Source organism: Guyanagaster necrorhizus (genome assembly GCF_019112545.1).
Source record: "Guyanagaster necrorhizus MCA 3950 unplaced genomic scaffold BT62scaffold_5, whole genome shotgun sequence".
In the NCBI taxonomy this organism is placed as follows: domain Eukaryota; kingdom Fungi; phylum Basidiomycota; class Agaricomycetes; order Agaricales; family Physalacriaceae; genus Guyanagaster; species Guyanagaster necrorhizus.
The window spans coordinates 763,454-783,420 of record NW_025064884.1 but is presented as its reverse complement, the minus strand read 5'-3'; the positions used below and the strand labels follow the sequence as shown (position 1 = coordinate 783,420).

Here is a 19,967-nt window from a genome sequence, read left to right as displayed (position 1 = left end):
CGCCCAACTATTTATGTCCATCGCCATTTGCCCCCTGCCAGTAGAATGTCGATATCGGGGCACAGAGACAAAAAACGGCGGAAGAATTATTCTATATTTATTTACTTGCCTGAGTACTCAGTGCTTAGTAGTGGTGATACCTTCGTATGTGGCATTATTGCATTGAGGACATTGACATATCGAAGGTAGGAGCTTTTTCATATTTGCCATATTATTTATTTATTTATTTATTTTTCGTCTCTGAACCATCAGCGAAATGTACCAGCTTCCGTACTACGAGCTCGACAATGAGCGACGACTTTCTACGCCTTGTTTCTCAAGCAAATCCAGCCACTCGGCAATACCAGCCAACGAATAATGGCTATCCACCGTCTTCTACCTCGACTCCCTATGACAATTCTCCTTCAAATCCGCAACTCATGGATCCTTTTTTCGACGATGACGACGACCTCGAGTCCACGTACAGCCGCCCGATACCCATGCAGTCACAAGAGAGTGGTCTGCCGTTAGCACGTTCTGCTGCGCCACTGGCTGGTACAGGCAACTCCAAAGGAGGAGATGGTATTCCACAAGGCTGGAACTTTGACGATGATGACTTTCACCCTTCGAATCAGTTTCCATTCGGCGGCTCGAATTCGTTTAATGACTCATCCATCAAGTTGAAAGAGAAAGAGCCTAGGACAAAGACAACACGGCAATGGAAGTGGCCCTGGACGAAGGAGAAACAATTGACGGGGGAGAGAATTATTGCACTTAACAACAGTGCTATGAATACTGATTTCTCTTCGAATCTCGTTTCTACCAGCAAGTACAACCTTGTGACGTTCCTTCCCAAATTTCTATTCGGTGAGTTTCAGATTCTCCGGTCTGCGTGTTATCATCATTTATTTGGCCTGTACAGAGCAATTCTCGAAATATGCCAACATGTTCTTTTTGTTCACCGCTTGCATACAACAAGTACCAGATGTTTCTCCGACCAACCGTTATACGACCATTGCTCCGCTTGCGGTGGTGTTGCTAGCTTCCGCGTTCAAGGAAGTTCAAGAAGATTTGGTGCACCTCTTTCAGTTTTAACATGCCCGTCCGCGAGTTAACTGTGGGTCTAGAAACGACATCAATCAGATTCTGAACTCAATTCACGCAAGGCAAAGGTCCTGGATCCCCAGGGAACCTTTGTGGAGCAGAAATGGAAGGATATTCGTGTCGGTGATGTGGTGCGGATGGAAAGCAACGATTTTATTCCGGCCGATATGATTCTTCTCAGTTCCAGTGAACCGGAAGGATTGTGCTATATTGAGACCTCCAATCTTGATGGGTACGCTTCCGTCAGTTCACAGTTAGAGTTGTTGTTTAACAGAACCCGTCAGTGAAACCAATCTGAAAATCAAGCAGGCGTCTTCACATACTTCCTCATTAACGGCGCCTCCCCTCGTTCTCTCTCTACATGGATCCCTTCGGTCCGAGCATCCAAACAACTCTCTGTATACCTATGAAGGAACTTTGGACCTGATTACTGGCGCCGGTACACCGAAACAGATACCTCTCGGTCCCGACCAGATGCTTCTCCGAGGTGCTCAGTTGCGGAACACACCATGGGTGTATGGTTTATGCGTGTTCACCGGTCATGAGACAAAGCTGATGCGGAATGCTACGTGAGTAAAAACATTTAATCTAGAGTGGCGCGAGAGTTAATTGTGATGGAAGTGCGGCCCCTATTAAGAGAACAGCTGTGGAACGGCAGGTCAATGTACAGATTGTCTTCTTGTTCATCATCCTCCTCCTTCTGTCACTAGGATCGACCATAGGAAGTAGCATACGGGCATGGTTCTTTTCCAACCAACAATGGTATTTAGTCGAGGAGTCATCAATAAGTGGAAGAGGTGAGAAATATTTTGTCGTCATGTTCTCAAGGTGTATTGAATTTGTGTGCAGCTAAGAGCTTCGTTGAAGGTTTGACTATACCCATTGTCGGTACCCAGGTGCTCAATAAAATTCTCCAGACATCCTCACATTCATTATCCTCTATAACAACCTAATCCCCATATCTCTAATTGTCACCATGGAGGTTGTGAAGTTCCAACAAGCCCAACTCATCAACTTTGATCTGGATATGTATTATGCGAAAACGGATACCCCGGCTCTCTGCCGAACTTCTTCATTGGTTGAAGAATTAGGCCAGATCGAGTATGTGTTCAGCGATAAAACGGGTACATTGACATGTAACGAGATGGAGTTCCGATGCTGCAGTATAGCCGGTGTGGCTTATGCAGACGTGGTTGACGAAAATAAACGGGAAGAGGAGGACGGCAAGGATGGCTGGAAGACGTTCGCGGAGATGCGAGCCCTTTTAGAGGAGTCTACAAATCCTTTTGCGGACGGAAGCTCAACTGATGTCTCTGCGGACCAAGAAAAGGAGGTAATCAGAGAGTTTTTAACGCTCTTGGCTGTCTGTCACACCGTAATCCCTGAGATCAAAGACGGCAAGACGATTTATCAGGCAAGTAGTCCCGACGAGGCAGCATTGGTCGCTGGAGCTGAACTTCTGGGATATCAATTCCACGTACGTGAAAATCATTTAACTTGATTTCGTCAATAGCTTAAGTGGTTCTTCATTTAGACTCGGAAGCCGAAATCCGTATTTGTAAATGCCCAGGGACGATCACTCGAGTTCGAAATTCTTAATGTCTGCGAGTTCAACTCCACCCGCAAACGAATGTCAACAGTTGTCCGAATGCCCAACGGCAAAATCAAAATATACTGCAAAGGCGCCGATACCGTCATTATTGAGCGTCTGAGCAAGAACCAGCCGTACACGGAGAAGACATTATCGCATCTGGAGGTATGCCTGCTTCTCAACCGACCTAAACTCTTCTATATGGATAATTTAGGATTATGCAACTGACGGACTCCGGACGCTCTGCATCGCCTTCCGTGATATACCAGAGCAAGAATACCGTCAATGGTCGGCAATTTACGATCAGGCAGCTGCGACTATCAACGGCCGGGGAGACGCCCTCGATCAGGCCGCGGAATTGATTGAGAAGGACCTGTTCCTATTAGGCGCTACTGCTATCGAAGACAAGCTCCAGGATGGTGTCCCAGATACTATCCATACACTACAGATGGCTGGTATCAAGGTATGTCTTTCTTGGGCCATGGATACCTTACTTAATACTATAATGCAGGTTTGGGTACTGACAGGTGATCGTCAAGAGACCGCCATCAATATCGGGATGTCATGCAGACTGATCGCAGAGTCGATGAATTTGGTACGCAATTTTGCACGGTATGATACAAGCCAACCATGAAACGTTTCTAGGTCATCGTGAACGAGGAGAATGCGCATGATACCCTAGAGTTCTTGAGTAAACGTTTGAGCGCCATCAAAAATCAACGGAGTACTGGAGAACTAGAAGACTTGGCGTTGATCATTGGTGAGTCAGGAGCTCGTTGCTGTTTCCTAGGTGCTCAACAAGGGCCGTTTGAATAGATGGTAAAAGCCTAGGCTTCGCTTTAGAGAAATCCATGTCAAAGATATTCTTGGAGCTGGCTATCATGTGCAAAGCTGTCATCTGTTGTGAATAACTGTGATACTGCAGATGGTTGATAGCTTATCGCTGACTTCTCGGTAGGTCGAGTGTCGCCTTTGCAGAAAGCGCTGGTTGTCAAGCTTGTCAAGAAGAACCAGAAGTCGATCTTGCTCGCGATTGGCGACGGTGCAAATGATGTGAGTATGATTCAGGCTGCCCACGTCGGCGTAGGTATCTCCGGCGTGGAGGTGAGTATATTTTTATGTCCTCGCCGAGTTGCCTTGACCAGTGTCTGCTTTAGGGTTTGCAAGCTGCTCGTTCCGCAGATGTCGCCATTTCGCAGTTCCGATTCCTGAAAAAGCTACTGCTTGTTCACGGTGCATGGAGCTACCGGCGCCTATCGAAGCTCATCCTATGTAAAGCTTTCGTCCGATATCCAACCCCTTGGGCTGACGTGACGTGAACAGATTCTTTTTATAAGAATATTGTGCTTTACATGACACAGTTTTGGGTCCGTTGTCCATTTTCTCATACTTCCCTAATCTGACTCTCTGCATGACCCAGTATTCGTTCTTTAATAATTTCTCTGGACAGATTGCATACGAGTCTTGGACATTGTCGTTGTTTAACGTTGTTTTCACTGTTCTTCCCCCGCTCGTTATTGGTGTGTTCGACCAGTTTGTGTCGGCACGAATCCTAGATCGATATCCGCAACTGTATGTGCTTGGACAGCAAAACGAGTTCTTTACGAAGAAAGCGTTCTGGATGTGGTTTGTCAATGCTTTATACCATAGCGTCGTGCGTTATAATCTTTCATCAGCTTTGACCCTTCTCACCATAGTGTAGATCTTATTCGGCTTCTCTGTTATTCTTTTCTGGGGAGACCTCAAGCAGGTCAGCGGTCTCGATACCGGACATTGGTTCTGGGGAACAACGCTGTATCTCGCCGTGCTTCTGACGGTCCTTGGAAAGGCTGCTCTAATTTCAGAGTAAGCCCAGCTTGTTCCGTGTCGATGATGTCCATTTACCCCCCGCACTCTGCAGCATATGGACAAAGTACACAGTGGCCGCTATTCCCGGATCTTTTGCGTTCACTATGGTCTTCCTTCCCCTCTACGCCTATGTTGCACCAATCATAGGATTCTCCACGGAGTATGCAGGAATAGTTCCCTATTTGTGGACAAACGGGGTCTTTTACTTCATGCTCATCTTGGTACCTATATTTTGCCTCAGCCGTGATCTGGCATGGAAATAGTGAGTGGTCATATATCCGGAATCGGATGGACATTGTGCTGATTATCTATTTTAGTTATCGTCGAACGTATGCGCCTTTGTCTTATCACATTGCTCAAGAACTACAAAAGTACAATATACCCGATTATCGACCACGACAGGAGCAGTCAGTACCAAAGCCCCATTTAATATCCGTCTTGTATACTGAAACAAACCGTTCAAAGATTCCAAAAGGCCATCAAGAAAGTCCGAGCCGTCCAGCGAATGCGGCGCAATCGTGGATTTGCATTCAGCCAAACGGAGACTGCGGGAAAGCAAGACCAGGCGAAGCTGATACGGGCGTACGATACGTCAAAGTCGGATGCGAGGCCATCTGGCTACTAATTGTTACGTATGGATCGGGACATTGTATTCTTATATTGCACCGCGCATTTCTATATTATATCTCCTGCTCTCACACGCATTTTTTGGCTTGGCATTTGGGTGTGAGAATATTCTACGTGACGGATAGTGCCGCCGAAGCGTTGTACTAATTACCGGCGTAACCGTTGCAATGGGAGACTGGTACTCCCTTGGGTGTGAAAAGGGGATGATGATTGAGTGATGAATGATGTATATAGTGCACATGGATGCTCCACGCAGTTGGGATATTTTAATGGGGTATCTGGGATGAAACTGGCATGCCTGACCCGCCTCTTTAGCTTGGGTATGATGTCCTGATAGGTGTGATAGCCGACTCTAGAGGTTAGCATATGCCATCCAGTTCGGCATCAATGCAAGAAAGAACAAGTGGCGGTGCCCGGAAAGTATAAACTCCAGAGAAGCGTGGGATGGCGCAGAAAGATGACAGGCTCCTCGTAGTTGCCTGGGAGAATATATTTAAATAGCGCAGTGGCCCGATTCTCCCTCTAACAAATAGACTAGAAGACGATTTTGAGAGGGGGAAAATGGGAAAGGTTAGGTTAGTATACTCGCATTCAATAGAGGCATGCCCTCTGGTCTTGCCTGGGCGGGACTGGAAGTGATTGTTTGGCAACGTGGGTGATGCTGGAAAGGGACATTCCATGACAACAAGATCGCGATCAGACGTCCAGATATATCCACGCTTGATATATAGACCCTTGTTCTCCGTACCCAGTTCGTCTTTCCCTCCTCCTGTCGATCGGGGCCAACCTTCTCACTCTTTTCCTTTCTTTTTCCTTTCTTCCTTCTTCTTTCCTTTCTTTCGTTTTTTCTCTAGATTTCCACTCTTTTATTGCGTCGGGAACGCACATGTCTCTCAAGGCCGAGCTCGAAACCTGGGCCGCCGCGCTGAAGGCTTACGATGAAGAGGATTTTGAAAAGTCCCTTGATCTGTTCTCTGTGCGTCTAATAATTGCCTCTTGTGCTCTCTGATCCTTACCAGTAACGTTGTGTTTGACAGCGGATCGGTGATTCATCCAAGATCCAGACGAATATGGGCTTGATATATGCGACCCTTGGGGAGCATGAAGCGGCCGTTGAGCGGTTCAATGAGGCCACCTCGATGGATGGTTATCTTGCTGTGGCGTGCGTCTAATCTGATAACTCTTCACTAATTTTTTTTTACGGCTCCGGTCCAGGTACTTCCAATGCGGCGTGTCCAACTTCCTCCTCACTCGGTATGACCTCGCATACAAGGACTTTGAAGAGGCTCTCTTATATCTGAGGGGAAACCAGGCAATGTGCGTCGTGTTTTGGATATCTGCTCGCTGTGCCACTCACTGACCGTCTCTGCAGCAACTATGAACAGCTGGGGCTCAATTTCCGTCTCTATGCCGCTGAAGTCCTGTTTAACAAGGGCCTGTCACAGATTTACCTGGGCCGTTTGGATCCAGGGTTGACGGATATGAAAGACGCTAGCCGTGACAAGGTCACTGATGAACATAAGGTCATCGACGATGCAATTCGGGACCGTGGCGATGGATACACCGTCTTTAGCATCGTGGGTCTTCTTTTGTTGTCATAGAGTGAACCTCATCCTTGGCAGCCGGTTGGGGTCTTGTATCGTCCGTCTGAGAAGAAACTGAAGAACGCAATCACCAAGGACTACATGGGCAAAGCGGTATGTCGTCCAGCTATATCTACGCCCTTCGTTGGCTTATACGTTCTCCAGAAACTAATCGCGGCTAGTGATCCTGGTGACGCCTATACTACGTTTACCGGCGTGACATTACTCAAGCAGGGCATATCGCCGTCTGGTGTCTACATCTCCCGTATAAACACACGGAGTCCAGAGCCTGAATCATCTCTAAATCGCAGTTTCACAGCGCCACCTACCGTGTCTCTCTTGCCCAGTACGCCAACTTTAGCATCTATAACCTCCGCTAATTATTTTTCCAGAATCTGACGACGAACCACGAGCTAACCTAACAAGATCAAAGACCGCCCTTAATGTCCAGTCAACTGCGCGCGAACTGTCGTTCTCTGGTCCAAGCTCAGCTCCGCCCATAGTCAGAAGTAACACCGCCATTGCCGGCAGTCGACCGTCGCCCGGTGCAGGTATAGGTGCGATTGGCGTCCCTGTGCGTGGCCTCAGTGTGCGTAAACCAGGCGTGTCGTCCAATCCTGCATCGCCGTCGCCTCCTCCCCCTGAGCCACCAGCCAAAGGTGTGTGTTCCATAAATAGTCATCTCCCTTGTAGCTAACTACAGTTGTAGTTACTTCCCCCCTTCAGTCTCAGGGACTCCGACTAACGGAACTCTACGACGGGTACCTTGACGCCTATACCTCCGAATCCCCTGCCCCAGTACCATCTATGCAACCTGATCGTATCGCCGCTTGGGCCAGCAAGAACGCCAATCCCAATTATCCACCTGTCATTTCCCGGTCTGCCTCGCGAAGTGCCCCGGCGAGCAATTACGCACCCAGCTCGTTCGGCGGGCCTACCATGCGCAGGAAACTCACTAGACGTGGTACATCCCGGCAGATGATGAGCCGGGCACCGAGTTCGTACGAGGAAGAGGAGGAAGGCTACGGGAGCGGGGAGTACGAGGATGGACCGTTTGAGCTAGTCAAGATCAGGGTCAAGGTGAGATAGGAGTCGACTTCTCTTTTCTACTGCTAATACTGTTGAGCCAGCTCCACTATGATGACGAAGTCCGCGGTATGGCTTTATCGCCCGAGACATCCTTTGACGAGTTCATGGACAAGATCGCTCTGAAGTTTGGGAAAGCTCTGAACATGAAGTTCAAGGACGAAGACGGGGGCAAGGTGACGATGCGAGATGAGAGTGATTACGACCTTGCTATCGAGACGGCGAGGGAGAGCTCAAAGGGGAAGCCGGAAGGAAAGTTGGAGATTTGGTGCACCGATCCTTGATGGGTATAAATAACGAGGGATTGGAAGATTGTGTCATCAATATTTATGCTGGATCAGGGGGTGTACAGCTAGGTACTTTACATTCTCGCATCTTTATAGTTTCACGCACATCTACAACTTGCTTATTATCAGCGCCTCTTTTGGGTGTTGTCATCTATAGTTTGGTTCATATACAGAATTTGTAACAAGAGTATCTACACCTGCTTTCCGAGACCATCTTTGTCTTACTTTAGTTTTCTACCTGCTGGAGTATATTATGAAGGTTTCAATCTCATCTTTGCTTGCATCTTCTGCCCTTTTATCGCCTTCTTCGTGAAATGATGAATATATTGACACTCGTATAAATAAGACTACGCGACCTTGAAAAAGAAAGTAACAGTTTACACCCGAGACACTCCAGCTGTAAAGTTTAGGGTGAAGGACTGACGGAATATACTTAAGCACGAATAAACAACAGCGCCAGGCTCGACGACAGAAAAAAGGGTGCTTTGTTAACCGCGGGGTGTCGGACGACAAGTTGTCACCGTACTTACTCCCTCTCCCTCTCGAGCGTACAAACCCCTACATTCACTGTCGTCTGGATCCGTACGTGATTGAGGCGCTCGAAGCATGTGCGGTCAGCCCTTCTGGGCCCAGAGACGATGGCTCCTTCCCCAAAGCTTTCGAAAAGGGCGAGGTTTGCGGGGACGGAGATTCCGAGAGCCCTTCTAGACTCATACAGCAACCTCCCTACCCGTAAGCTGATCGTAATCAAGTATAAGTGAGTAGCCAGTCTTGAAAAGTCTAGCCACGAGGCCGCCGCGCACACAGGTACCCAATGAGAAGACGACTTGAAATGGGCGATCTGTCGAATACCACGGTGAGTTGCGATGCCCGTAGGAACTTTACTTCAATATGGTATGCGGGGTGAAACCTGGCGCAGATGGAAACCTTCGCGGGTAAAGAGACGATGTGCTCAGCCACTGATGTTTTACAGCGGTGGGGTCCAACGTAAGATTCTGGGTAGGAGTAAAATGTTTGCATAGAACAAGTCAAGTTCGAGAGCCTGCCTGTTTGTCATTTGACGACGACAACGGTGGCTCATGGGATGAAATGACGATAGGCGAGAATCATTGCTGGCAGGGGTTGAGCGCGGTGTATCATGAGGTTTCCAAGGACCAAAGGGTGGTGCATAGAACCACGAGGCCGCCGCACGCAAGGTGCAAACAGGGCGAAGCCCTCCGTGTCTTTGGAAAGTTTAAGGGCGATCTGTCCTTTGACAATGATCACATCAGCGATGGACTTGCGCGATGCCCGTTTGTTTCAGTGAGGGGGGACAAAGTTGGTGATTGATAATCATCAGGACGATGACTTGGATGTACCGTAAATGTGTACGTGGTAGAGCTGCAGCTTCAGGAACAATGAGCAGCGTCGAACTACAAGTCAAAAGAGCCCAAGGCTTACATTAACACGATCAACACGAGGTTGCCGCATGCAAAGCGTCGCGTCGCGAGTATGTTTTTCCCAGTTTCGAAGACCTCCTCGGGCGGCAAGGAACGAGACGGTGACGGAGAAATAGCGGACCAATAGCATTGGTACTTGGGTACCTCTCAGCATGTCACGTACTGGGATGCGGCATGAGGCAGAGTGTGAGTAAAGGTCTCGCGACGAGGATTAATGGGTAAATACCGCCTGAGACATGTAAACCGAAACAAGAAAGAATACCAGCGAAACCTTGGTAGAACCCTATGAACGCATCAACGCAGAGATTCAGATTGGGTTTTGTGGGTATGGCATTTGACGGATTTTGAACGCTGACCGCGCCCAATGTGAGGACCCTGAATGTAAGTAAACAAGCGAAACGACGGGATTAGGGTTACAGCGGCTGTCATAGGGGGCTTGGTACTTGGGATTTTCCTTGGAGGCGGCATGGAAGAGATCCGAACTCTGCAAGCAACGGCCTTCCGGTGCCATGTACGCACTAGTCCCATCATCGCCAATGATGATGTACAATTGAAGTAAACATTCACCTCACCTCACAACGGGAATCAGCGCAACACCACGGCTATACAGTACTGCGACCCCATTCTACAACGTAACCGTTCACATTCTACAGTGCTCCTGCGACGCCACAGGGAAACCTCAAGAGGGATACAGAAGCTCGCATGTGTATTCCCTGTGAAAGTAATATTCAAGCGTAGGTGGATACCGGCCGCCATGTGAAAAGCGGTATCACTGTATCCGGGGGACCACTTGCCTTTTGGAGGATACCACTGCGCCATCACGTTGTCTTTCTCCCCCGTCGCGTCATGCATCAAACTCTTTCCGTAAAACAATACAAGGCACAATGGACATTGACGTACGTCCATATGGAATTATTTAGGTATGACGACTATGTTGCGGTACAGCGTTATGTTTATGGGTACGTTCCAATAATTATAACTATAAAGAGTAGAGTGCATGAGTTATAGAAATCCTAGTATGCTGACTTTTGTGGCAAGGACGTGCTTGCAATAAGGATTATAATCTAAATATGAGATATGCAAAGAAAAACGAAAGAACATGATATAAACATGAGCATAATCAGAAAGGAAGGTGCTGGATGGTCTCAGGCTTTGTCGAGCCCCGCCACCAGCGATCATATGCCTGGCAGAACGCAGGGATGGGCCAGTATACGGGTTGGGCAATGTCCACATACTGTAGTGTCGGCACGGCAACAAAGAGCTTGGACACGACGCTCGCAGCATCTCTGGGAGATATGGGACCATCGGAGGAAGAGCCCCACTGCACCGACACCTTAAGTTCCTCGAGGTGTGGGAGTTTGTCAATGCTTTCGAGATCCCCAGGCTAAGATAAGAGCACTGATCAGTTATGATAAACAGAGACCCCTACAGCATCGATGACGAACCTTAACACCGAACAATTCCAGCACCTTTACCTTGGAGAGGTGTTCCGCCAGAAGGACCAGAGATGGACGCTCGTGATGCCCACCCAACCGGAATGTCTCCAGATTGCCTAGTGGCTCTACCAATTCTGAAACGTCGGGAGACCGAACATCCTTCACATCAGATATCCAATGCAAACTTGTAACAGTCCTCCCGGGAAGGAGGGCTTTGATTGCATCATAGTTTCCACTGAGCGTCGACAGCGCTGGGAGTGAAAACGGGGGCGGGACTTGATAATCAGGACGCCACTGGAGGTTCTGAATTGTCCGGAGGCGATGCTGCGTTGGAAGGAAGTGCGAAAGCTCCGACCCCTTGCTCTCAGAAGTACATTGCCAGTCTAGGTACTCCAACTGGCATGCACAATCGCTCGGAATGTAAGCCTCCAGGGAACCTCCGACGGACCTGAAGACGAGCATTTTGAGGTTCGTGAGAGCACGGAGAGCAATCGGCAGAAGCTTCCAGCACGTGTGGTCCTCCGCTATGTGGGAACGCATAAGAAAATGAAAGCACCGTACGAGACGGGCAACGCGAGGGCACGAGATGAAACGCTGGAGGAGCAAGGTGTAGGACTCGATGTCGAAGATGTTGCTAACATCATGGTAGAGTATACGCTCGGCTTCGTCATGAAGGACATGATTGGTGAGAAGAAGAGAGAGGAGAGTCTTGCGGTCGGTAACACATTCAACGATACAACGGTACAGCTCAACGGGAACTTGAGTCATGGTCGTCCTGTAAGAATATTAAGTTGAATTGAAAGGAAAGAGGAAGAAAGCTCACGTTATAAAGTGAAAGAGAACGTGGGGAAAGAGATGGAGGAAATGGGAGGTCCGTTAATGACGCTCATTCTGCGAATGTTCTTATACACGACGGGGATTACTTGAAGGCGAAAAACAATAAGAAGCCAAACGCCAAAATAAACGGAGCCAATAGTGACTCACTGCGACCCTGATCTCACGGCATATATTTGGTTGAAATTTCGGCAACATGTCTCGATCGCGATTGAAGCCGTGTTCTGTTCATTGTCAAGGGACCCTTCTTACATTTCCACGGGACAGATGGAATTGAGATGTGCGGTTTTGGAAACCGCAGCACCGACCGAGCGCAGCCCAGGATTCACGGAACGGCAGCTTGGGCAGCGGGGGTCTTCCGCGGATGATTTCAGCCAATTACCATCATGTGGATCCATGCAATATGTGACGCTCGAAACAGACAGTGACATCTACTGACACAAGAACAATTTTCTCCATTCTAAGAAGAGAATGTCTAGTTTAATCGCGGGCCGGGAGAAAGAGTTCATTCCGGGTGAACAATAAGGTCAATCAACATGCACTTGCCTGGCTGCTGAAACACGGGGACTGGATGCCTGCAGACGTGAACCGTTACAGCTTGCGAGTGCAATATACGATCCAGCAACCCTGCGGACACAAAGCGCGCCTACAATTTCCAAAGCTGGGCGTATATCACCTCATACTTGGTGACCATCAACGTAGGTACTGTAACGAGGCAATCCCGCGACGTAAGTAATCGACGCCGCACGGCTGGACGGTAGGATGAAATATGTCGCAAAAACATTGAATGGGATAGATGTTCCCGTAGCCCTGAGCCACATACAGCGAGCAAGCGAACATTGTCTGGCAGCCTCGACTTTAATCGGCTTTTCTGTTGAGGAATATTGACATTGTAGGTCTCAGCCCCGTTTACGAGTGCCACATATTCTAGAAAGGTCCTGCATTCAAAGGGGGGAAACACCTCGCCTCGCCTTTTGATAGATGCTGGGGATAAGTTGCTGTTGAACATGCACAAGACGTACGTCTTTCAGGACGCGAATTCGAATGCATCGGAACTTGAGAAGACATGTCGGATCCACGCGCTGATGGCGGGATGGATCTATGAGCGTGAGGAGGAATATAATTTGCCGCAATTTTGACGTTCCCTGCTTACATCAGCATCGAAAAAATTTCGAGCGTCGATCCTTCCTCCATCACCGTTTCAATTTAGGTCAATATATTTTCTCCTTCAGCACACACACGAACCATGGGTCTCTCAGGGCGCAAAGTTAAACAACGAATTTCTGCCGACCCACGAAATCTTTCTTGGGCGGACGGTATGTTGTCCAGCCACGTTGCTCGCGCCTCAATCTTACTCGTTTCCTTTTCTCTTTCCCCTTGAGATGCCTCAAAATTCGGCGCGACTTATCTCTCCAAATTCGGTTGGTCCTCCTCACAGGGCCTCGGTGTGTCAGGGGAGGGTCGGACATCTCATATCAAGGTGTCGCAGAAGCTCGACATGATGGGAATTGGCGCCGCCCACCAGAAAGATCCCAATGGCATCGCGTGGAAGCAGAATAGGGACTTTGAGAATGTCTTGATGAGACTTAATGCTGCACAGGGGGGTGGTGAGGATGTAGAGGAGCAGTTTGCACTGGCTGGGCAGTTTATTTCAGAGAGCAAGGTCACAGACGACGGTGGTTCCAACGAGAAGAAGACGAAGAAGAAGGAAAAGAATGAGAAAAAGAGGCAGCGAGAGGAAAAGGGCGATGAGGAAAGCAAGAAGAAGGCGAAGAAGGCGAAAGCAGAGCCTGCTGATGCAGTAGAGGAATCCGTCGTCCCTGCTGCGAAGCCTCTGGCTCAACGGGCCCTTCCCCGTCATCTAACGTACGTCTTTCTTTGGTTTATGTTTTATTATCGACATAATATTCACATTATCCTAGTCACCGCGCCCGTGCTATCGCAGCCAAAAACCGTGCCGCCATCTCCGAAACGGCCATGTCTGAAATTCTTGGGATATCTCAGTCTGCTACTCCCCAGCTATCGACGCCGGTGGAAGGAGAGGAACCACCAACTCTAGAAACGCTGACGGTTTCAACTAAGAGCGTGGCGGATTACTTCAAGGAGCGACTACTGTCGAAATCCGGCAAATCAACGCCTGCTGAATGGACTGACGAAGAGAAGGCATCTCGTGGAGGATCATCGCAATTCACTTCAGCGTCTGGCAAACCTACCCCTGCAGAACTCGAACCGCCGAATCGGACCGATGAAGATGACCTCCATCGTGGGGGTATCGGATCATTCAAAGCTCGACCAACCTCCGACGGTGATGATGCCCCACGCATCGGTATTGGCATGTCGAAATTCTCCTCATTGATATCGTCTTCATTCCTCGCCGCCACATCAACATCAGTGCTCTCATCAACGCCTCTCGATGGTGATGGAGGGGCCGAACCAGAGTCCATGCGCACCGTCAAGGAAAAGAAGCGGAAGGACAGGCAGGATAAACAAGATGGGGATAAAGGGGGAATTCACAGAATGGAGATGGAGTCAGAAGGTGGTGATGACAAGAAGGTGGAGAAGAAAAGGCGGAAGGAGGCGAAGAAGAGAAAGCAGGAGGAGGATGTCGGTCCGGCTCCCGACGCTGATGTGTCGGCTGATAAGAAATTGGAGAAGAAAATGCGGAAAGTGGTCAAGAATGAACAGCTGGAACACGGCGGCCCGGCTCTCGAGAACAAGTGTGAGGTAAAGCTGAGCAAGGAAGAGCGCAAGCGAGAGAAGGAGAAGAAACGACGTAAGCTAGAATCAGATATTCTATAAACAAGTATACCCCCAAGAATACATACCTACTTCTGCATGTGCTTAAATAATTATAGACGACGTACGGTTAAAACCTTGCAGACGCCAAACTGACGTACTTGCACAAGATCATCACGAATTCAGAATCCGCCCCATAAAACAAAGAATATTTTCTTCCGGCAAGGTGAAAGATAAAAGGCGTTCTCATAACTTTCTTCCTTACTGCACGGTTCTGTCACAAGAAAATTGACGATCAAAAGGAGAAAAAGAGTAAGAGTAACAAGAGCTTTTTGAGCACACGGTTCACAAATTCACCCGGGATTTAACAGGAATGTACCCACCAGAAATTTGCCGAGCGCTTCCTCAACAACTTGTTGAAATCCAACCCACCTGAGTGTGTTCTTCAACTCCGAACACTTATCGACCCATCAGAAGCGCGATATAATTGAGAACACCCACCATGAAAGCCTTTTTCCCTTAATATGCATAATATAATCCGCAGTAGAGCTCTTTCTACCTGCGGCCATTCGGTCCGGTTCCCGAAGAAAGGAACCGCGAGACTTAGGGAAAGCTATCCATCCCAAAGAGAATGCGAGACGGATTCCTAGATTTCGAGTACTATCACCACGGCCTTCAATAACACCGACACAGAAAGACGACATACAATTATCAAATCTTGTATTTAGAGCAAGGGGCCCAACGCAAAGTCCAGACATCCTATTGTCAGCCATCAGAAGAAAAATATACAGGAAATTATTAATTATATCCACTACGAAGCGTTCTTATGGCTCCTTACCTTGAAATAGTACCACAGAAAATAAAAGGAGAAGAGGCGAGTAACTATTACCGCGTAGACTCTACAGTAGGCTGAGTCGGACCGGTACAAGCGAGAGAGCGAGTGGCGATACCACAGGTCGGAGTTGGATGTGTGACTAGAAGTGTTTCGTAAATATTTACGCCGCAAGAAATATGAATACTCACGTATATTAGTGCTGAGCTTTGCGTCTTCTCTCCAAGGCCAACGGAAAAGGCAAAGCACTTTTAAACCCAGTACAACACCGGTTCAGAATATTGAATATCCGCTCATCAAACGAGGAAAAGAATAGCCCAGAGACAATGAATTCGTTTGACCGTTGACGTGAAGGTTGAAGGGTAAACACCAAAACCGTCAATCATACCTTGAAGAATAGAAGGAATCAATTACATCTACCCGCGATGCCTTAGCCTTGCCATGACATGAACACCGAAACCGCGATCAGAAAGTTATTGATCATCTCTACCGCAAAGCCAATACTTATTTACCGACTTTCTTCGTCTGGAGACCCTCTGTTATCCTCAAGATGCAGGACCCAACATCCCGGAACAAATCCTGGCGCATCACCCTGAGTACTAGCAAGGATAGATACATAAAAATATAGACCTGTGGCTAAACCTTTGCGTCTATACCATGGTCAAGTGTCCTGGCTTAAAACGTAAGTCCTTCCGCTCCAACACCACTCAAGTATATCCAGCGCGAAGGGAAGGCGTCATGGTATGATGAAACGTTAACGTTTAAACACCGAGTCCGCTCATCAAACCGGTAGAAAGACAATCAATTACGCTTGCGTCCAAGTGTGTGTGATTACTTACCATGACATGAACATGAAGCTTGCCAATCAAAAATTCGGTAGAAATCCGCGTATCGACACCATGTGATTCCTCAGTACGATGCGACATGGCCATTCGGAGGGGAAATATCAATAGGAAATCGATCATGTCCACCGCCTGAAACGCACGACCCCCAATCCCCATTGCCTTGTCCTCGTTCTTTGGGAGATTAATCACCGATCAGAAAGACCAGGCAAAGACGAAAATACATCTATTTCCCTTTCTATTCCCAGAACCACTGGTTGTCTTTCCTCACATCTACCCGCCGTCTCACACATGACATACCTTGGTTCACAGGTCCGGGTCCCCGATGATAGTTTAACAATACCTTGATGGGTTCTTACCTTTGCGCTCTTGCGTCTTCTTGGGACTCTCTCTGTCGGTTCTCTTCCTCCGACAGTAAAATCAGAACGTGCTCTTGCTGTTTCGATCCCACCCGGTTTGACGGTGAACACTTCGAGAGAGGGTGAGGTCTAGCCTCACCAATCATCCGTTGCAGCCGGTAAGATTCCTAAAACTAGGAGTAAATATCTGTGGTCCTTCTCCTATTCGTCTGGAACTTTTGTCTGTTCCGGGGGTGTTCTGGTGCTATACTTTGGATGCAGACCGGCGAGAGGTATCTAGAATCTTACTGGGAGAGCGAAGTAAGCGTAGCCTTAATAACCTTCTTAGTGAAAGTTGTCCGCCACCGAGGTGGTTACTGCGTTCATTGGCTAAGGTGGTAACAGCTGGTGTTGCATTCACTTTGGCCGAGTAATTTGGAGGACTTCTGTCCGCGGTGAACCTTACGGGCACGAGGCTATGGACGAGACGGTCAGCGGGAGAAGGAGGACTGAACGAGAACCGGATGACGGTCCCGCGTTGCACTTGTTTGGGCGAGACCTTGAGAAGCTGCGAACGCGGCCAGCTGGTCAAACATTCATTTTGCTAGACTTGATGCTCCTGACTGGAATATTCTGCCTCTCAGCATCCAATAATCTATAGAACCATACCGCTTGTGGAAAGGGTCTGCTTGCAAGGACAAGGCTAGAAGGATTGGTAACCCCATTCGAGACAAAAACGAAGACAGCCCAACGGCGGTTGTGACTCTTCCAAGACCATGAAGGATTGCTCTCATATACTCCGTGCCAACTTATTCATCCAAATGTTATCCATTGAATAAGCCTAACAAAGTACTTGCTTGAAGATGGCAGGACGCCAACAGTCTTTTAGGAAGACCGCTTTTTTAATCTGCACATCAGTACCCACGAGTAGAGCGCGATGCCAGCGAGCACGATGAGATGACGGTCGAAACACAAGAATTCTCGAGTCTCCGATCCCTCAGACCTATCCAGGTCCTTAATGCTCGCCAATATTACGTTTCAACTTCTTTCTCTTCGATCAAGCTCAGCTGTAGAATGACTTGCCCTTTAGTGGCATCCAAGAGTGTCCCCTCAGCATGCATTTGGACGGGTCGCACTCTACGATGCACATTCCCCAACCGCCAGATAAACCGACATAGATGCTCGGGATTCTCTCAGCGCAGAATCGCAGTCCTGTGATCTGTCATCGATATCGAAAATAGGTGATTCAAGTGCTGGATCATGAACATCCAATGAACAACGTGTTGGTCAGACCCTTCGTTATCGTCGTCAGCAAAGTCAGTTGCCCAGAAAAGCTTCTAATAGCCCTGGGAAACGTACGGAGCTCGGCGTATGCACCTTTCCTTGTCTCGGATGTTGTTTCTGCATCATTCTGTGGTGTTCTAAACACCAAACGGTGATGACAGACAATACCTACCATAGAGCTACATCGACTCATGCACATTCAAGTTAATTAAAAACGAAGTGAACGGTGAACAAGGATTCGAAAAGAATGGTTCATTCTCGGGGGACTGATCTTGGGCCATAAACCGCCGATTTTGTGAAAAGCATTCACATTGATAGTACAAAGAGAATGACGGAAGAGAACACTACTTAGGGACCATTTTTTTTGGATTTTGTGTATGAGATAACGAGCTCTGATACACAGAAACGGAAGACGTCAAAGTGTAACAAAGAGGTAGAAAAGACAAACACAAGCGGGAGATTGGGAACGTGAAAGATATGCGCATTCGCCGACTCGGATAGTTCTGAAGAAATGTGTGAGTTACGGTTGGTGATAAAATATCCAAGTTTACCTGCTTTGTACATCAAGCGTCAATATCATCAAGCACCTCCTTTGCTCTGTCAGTAAGATTCTCGCGCTTTCGCGCCGAGTAGGAGGACTCCAAAGTAGCCCTCGGAACTTTCTTCACCACCATTGTGCCCGTCGTGGAATCGTCCAACTTGGCGTCCGCAGTCAGATAGTCCTCACTCATAATTTCCACCACGCAAGCCTTCTTCGTGAGTTTAAATGACCCCCAGGAGCCGGCCTTCCACATCTCATTCCATGCATCCAAGATGAAGAACATCGTGTCTCTGAACCGATATCTCCTCTGATAAAACGTCAACGTCGACTTGGCAGGGACGTTCAACGTGATGGTTTTTGTCGTGGTGTTAGTCGTCTCGTAAGTATTGAATTCCTTCACCGAGGTGCCCATACTAATCGAAAGGCCCCTGAAAGCCCCTGCGATTTTAATAGACGTGGTAACCTCAGACCCCTTGGTAACTTTGAGCTCGGTCGTATACGTGAGGGCGTACGATTGCGCCGCGGACGTGTTGTTCTCCCAGGACATCTTTGGGATCCAAGTGGCGTCGACGAGATAAGTGTCGATGGCAGCGTAGAATGCCTGGTCGCCTTTGTCTTCATAGATGGTGGACTTATAAGATTTCACTAATGCGTCGCCGCCACTGGGCGTATAAGTGATATGCTTGGAGAACGGTTCGCTCTGCAGAATGAGGGAGACATGTTTCAACGTTTATGAAAATGACGAGATAGTAGAAGACGGACCATGATGTGTACAGATTAGTAGTCGTTCAACGAATGAGAAGTGCTGACTGAGGGAAACCTCGACGTTCGTATGGCTGCTTGCAGTTATGTTGTTGCTTTTATGGTTCTCCTACATTCAACCTGTCAGCGATTGAAATTCTGGTGGACTTTGGACGTACGGAAGTGACCGGTATTTTCGAATGTCCACTGAATTAACAGCCAGTGAGGCGGGAGAACTTGCAACATTGAATTGATATTCTTGTACTTCAGGTAGAAAGCTTACGGAGCGTCGTCCTCATCCTCTCCCAGTTTTGCTCTTTTGTCCTTCCTACTCGATGTATGCGTTAGCATCACTGTCTCCGTTGACGTACGTCGGACGGGCGGTCTCTAGTCTGTCTTTCGTCGCCGTCGTTGCATCCACTTCACCACGCCTGCGTATGAGAAATTGGAAGCTGGACAAATGGGGAGATAGGAACTTTGTTCAACCGGAGTCTTCAATTGCGACCATTTCGTGTCGCTTCTGAGTCTCTATGCAAACGTTAAGTGGCTATATCACGAGCTTCTATACGTACCTACCACCGCTTGCTATCGGCGGCATTCGAACTTTGTATGACTGTACTGATCTTTCGCTTTTCAAGATTCGCTACGGAGGAAGAGTGGCCTCGAGTCCTTGTGGCTCGTCGTAAATGACCGACCGATTCAATGGAGAATGCAGACGACGATTCATGAGAGTGTCGTTCATACAAGACATGTTCCAGCCCCATATGTGCCCTGTACATTCGCCACATCCGAGGATCGCGTTGGATTACTAGACAACAGGCTGGAATTTTGAAGACCTA

General features: G+C 48.2%; 7 protein-coding genes across 7 annotated transcripts; 3 read left to right on the top strand and 4 right to left on the bottom strand.

Annotated features, from left to right (window-relative positions):
- The first annotated feature begins 265 nt into the window (after window positions 1-265).
- On the top strand, window positions 266-5,236 carry BT62DRAFT_928478 (calcium transporting ATPase). The gene is made up of 20 exons (XM_043185516.1): window positions 266-846; window positions 902-1,053; window positions 1,107-1,315; window positions 1,368-1,652; window positions 1,705-1,880; window positions 1,933-1,950; window positions 2,001-2,560; window positions 2,618-2,839; window positions 2,889-3,137; window positions 3,186-3,269; window positions 3,320-3,434; window positions 3,491-3,577; window positions 3,633-3,778; window positions 3,832-3,946; window positions 3,998-4,041; window positions 4,095-4,328; window positions 4,377-4,519; window positions 4,575-4,784; window positions 4,840-4,929; window positions 4,988-5,236. Exons 1-20 carry the CDS (start codon window positions 288-290, stop codon window positions 5,145-5,147), a joined length of 3,858 nt encoding a protein of 1,285 aa, XP_043043243.1. The 5' UTR covers window positions 266-287; the 3' UTR covers window positions 5,148-5,236.
- Window positions 5,237-5,891: 655 nt separating this feature from the next.
- On the top strand, window positions 5,892-8,400 carry BT62DRAFT_928476 (NADPH oxidase regulator NoxR). Its single transcript, XM_043185515.1, has 9 exons — window positions 5,892-6,125; window positions 6,187-6,311; window positions 6,365-6,466; window positions 6,522-6,726; window positions 6,772-6,846; window positions 6,898-7,078; window positions 7,125-7,391; window positions 7,442-7,812; window positions 7,863-8,400. Exons 1-9 carry the CDS (start codon window positions 6,036-6,038, stop codon window positions 8,100-8,102), a joined length of 1,656 nt encoding a protein of 551 aa, XP_043043242.1. The 5' UTR covers window positions 5,892-6,035; the 3' UTR covers window positions 8,103-8,400.
- A 2,022-nt stretch (window positions 8,401-10,422) lies between these two features.
- BT62DRAFT_928473 (uncharacterized protein) lies at window positions 10,423-11,934 on the bottom strand. The gene is made up of 3 exons (XM_043185514.1): window positions 11,804-11,934; window positions 10,990-11,755; window positions 10,423-10,928 (listed from the first exon to the last, which is right to left on the bottom strand). The coding sequence occupies exons 2-3, from the start codon at window positions 11,440-11,442 to the stop codon at window positions 10,665-10,667; spliced, it is 717 nt and encodes a 238-aa protein (XP_043043241.1). The 5' UTR covers window positions 11,443-11,755; window positions 11,804-11,934; the 3' UTR covers window positions 10,423-10,664.
- Window positions 11,935-12,977: 1,043 nt separating this feature from the next.
- Window positions 12,978-14,750, top strand: BT62DRAFT_1073164 (uncharacterized protein; the record flags this gene model as incomplete). The annotated part of the gene is made up of 4 exons (XM_043178919.1): window positions 12,978-13,130; window positions 13,197-13,680; window positions 13,737-14,587; window positions 14,695-14,750. Exons 1-4 carry the CDS (start codon window positions 13,061-13,063, stop codon window positions 14,748-14,750), a joined length of 1,461 nt encoding a protein of 486 aa, XP_043043240.1. The 5' UTR covers window positions 12,978-13,060.
- Window positions 14,751-16,057: 1,307 nt separating this feature from the next.
- Window positions 16,058-18,127, bottom strand: BT62DRAFT_1002054 (uncharacterized protein; the record flags this gene model as incomplete). Its single annotated transcript, XM_043176807.1, has 10 exons — window positions 16,058-16,159; window positions 16,222-16,398; window positions 16,584-16,693; window positions 16,723-16,750; window positions 16,834-17,130; window positions 17,484-17,583; window positions 17,642-17,781; window positions 17,840-17,856; window positions 17,922-17,983; window positions 18,036-18,127. 10 exons carry the CDS (start codon window positions 18,125-18,127, stop codon window positions 16,058-16,060), a joined length of 1,125 nt encoding a protein of 374 aa, XP_043043239.1.
- A 43-nt stretch (window positions 18,128-18,170) lies between these two features.
- On the bottom strand, window positions 18,171-19,198 carry BT62DRAFT_928471 (uncharacterized protein). The gene is made up of 3 exons (XM_043185513.1): window positions 19,150-19,198; window positions 18,398-19,087; window positions 18,171-18,349 (listed from the first exon to the last, which is right to left on the bottom strand). The coding sequence occupies exons 1-2, from the start codon at window positions 19,150-19,152 to the stop codon at window positions 18,410-18,412; spliced, it is 681 nt and encodes a 226-aa protein (XP_043043238.1). The 5' UTR covers window positions 19,153-19,198; the 3' UTR covers window positions 18,171-18,349; window positions 18,398-18,409.
- Window positions 19,199-19,566: 368 nt separating this feature from the next.
- On the bottom strand, window positions 19,567-19,967 carry BT62DRAFT_604484 (uncharacterized protein). The gene is made up of 2 exons (XM_043181567.1): window positions 19,701-19,967; window positions 19,567-19,654 (listed from the first exon to the last, which is right to left on the bottom strand). Exon 1 carries the CDS (start codon window positions 19,914-19,916, stop codon window positions 19,701-19,703), a length of 216 nt encoding a protein of 71 aa, XP_043043237.1. The 5' UTR covers window positions 19,917-19,967; the 3' UTR covers window positions 19,567-19,654.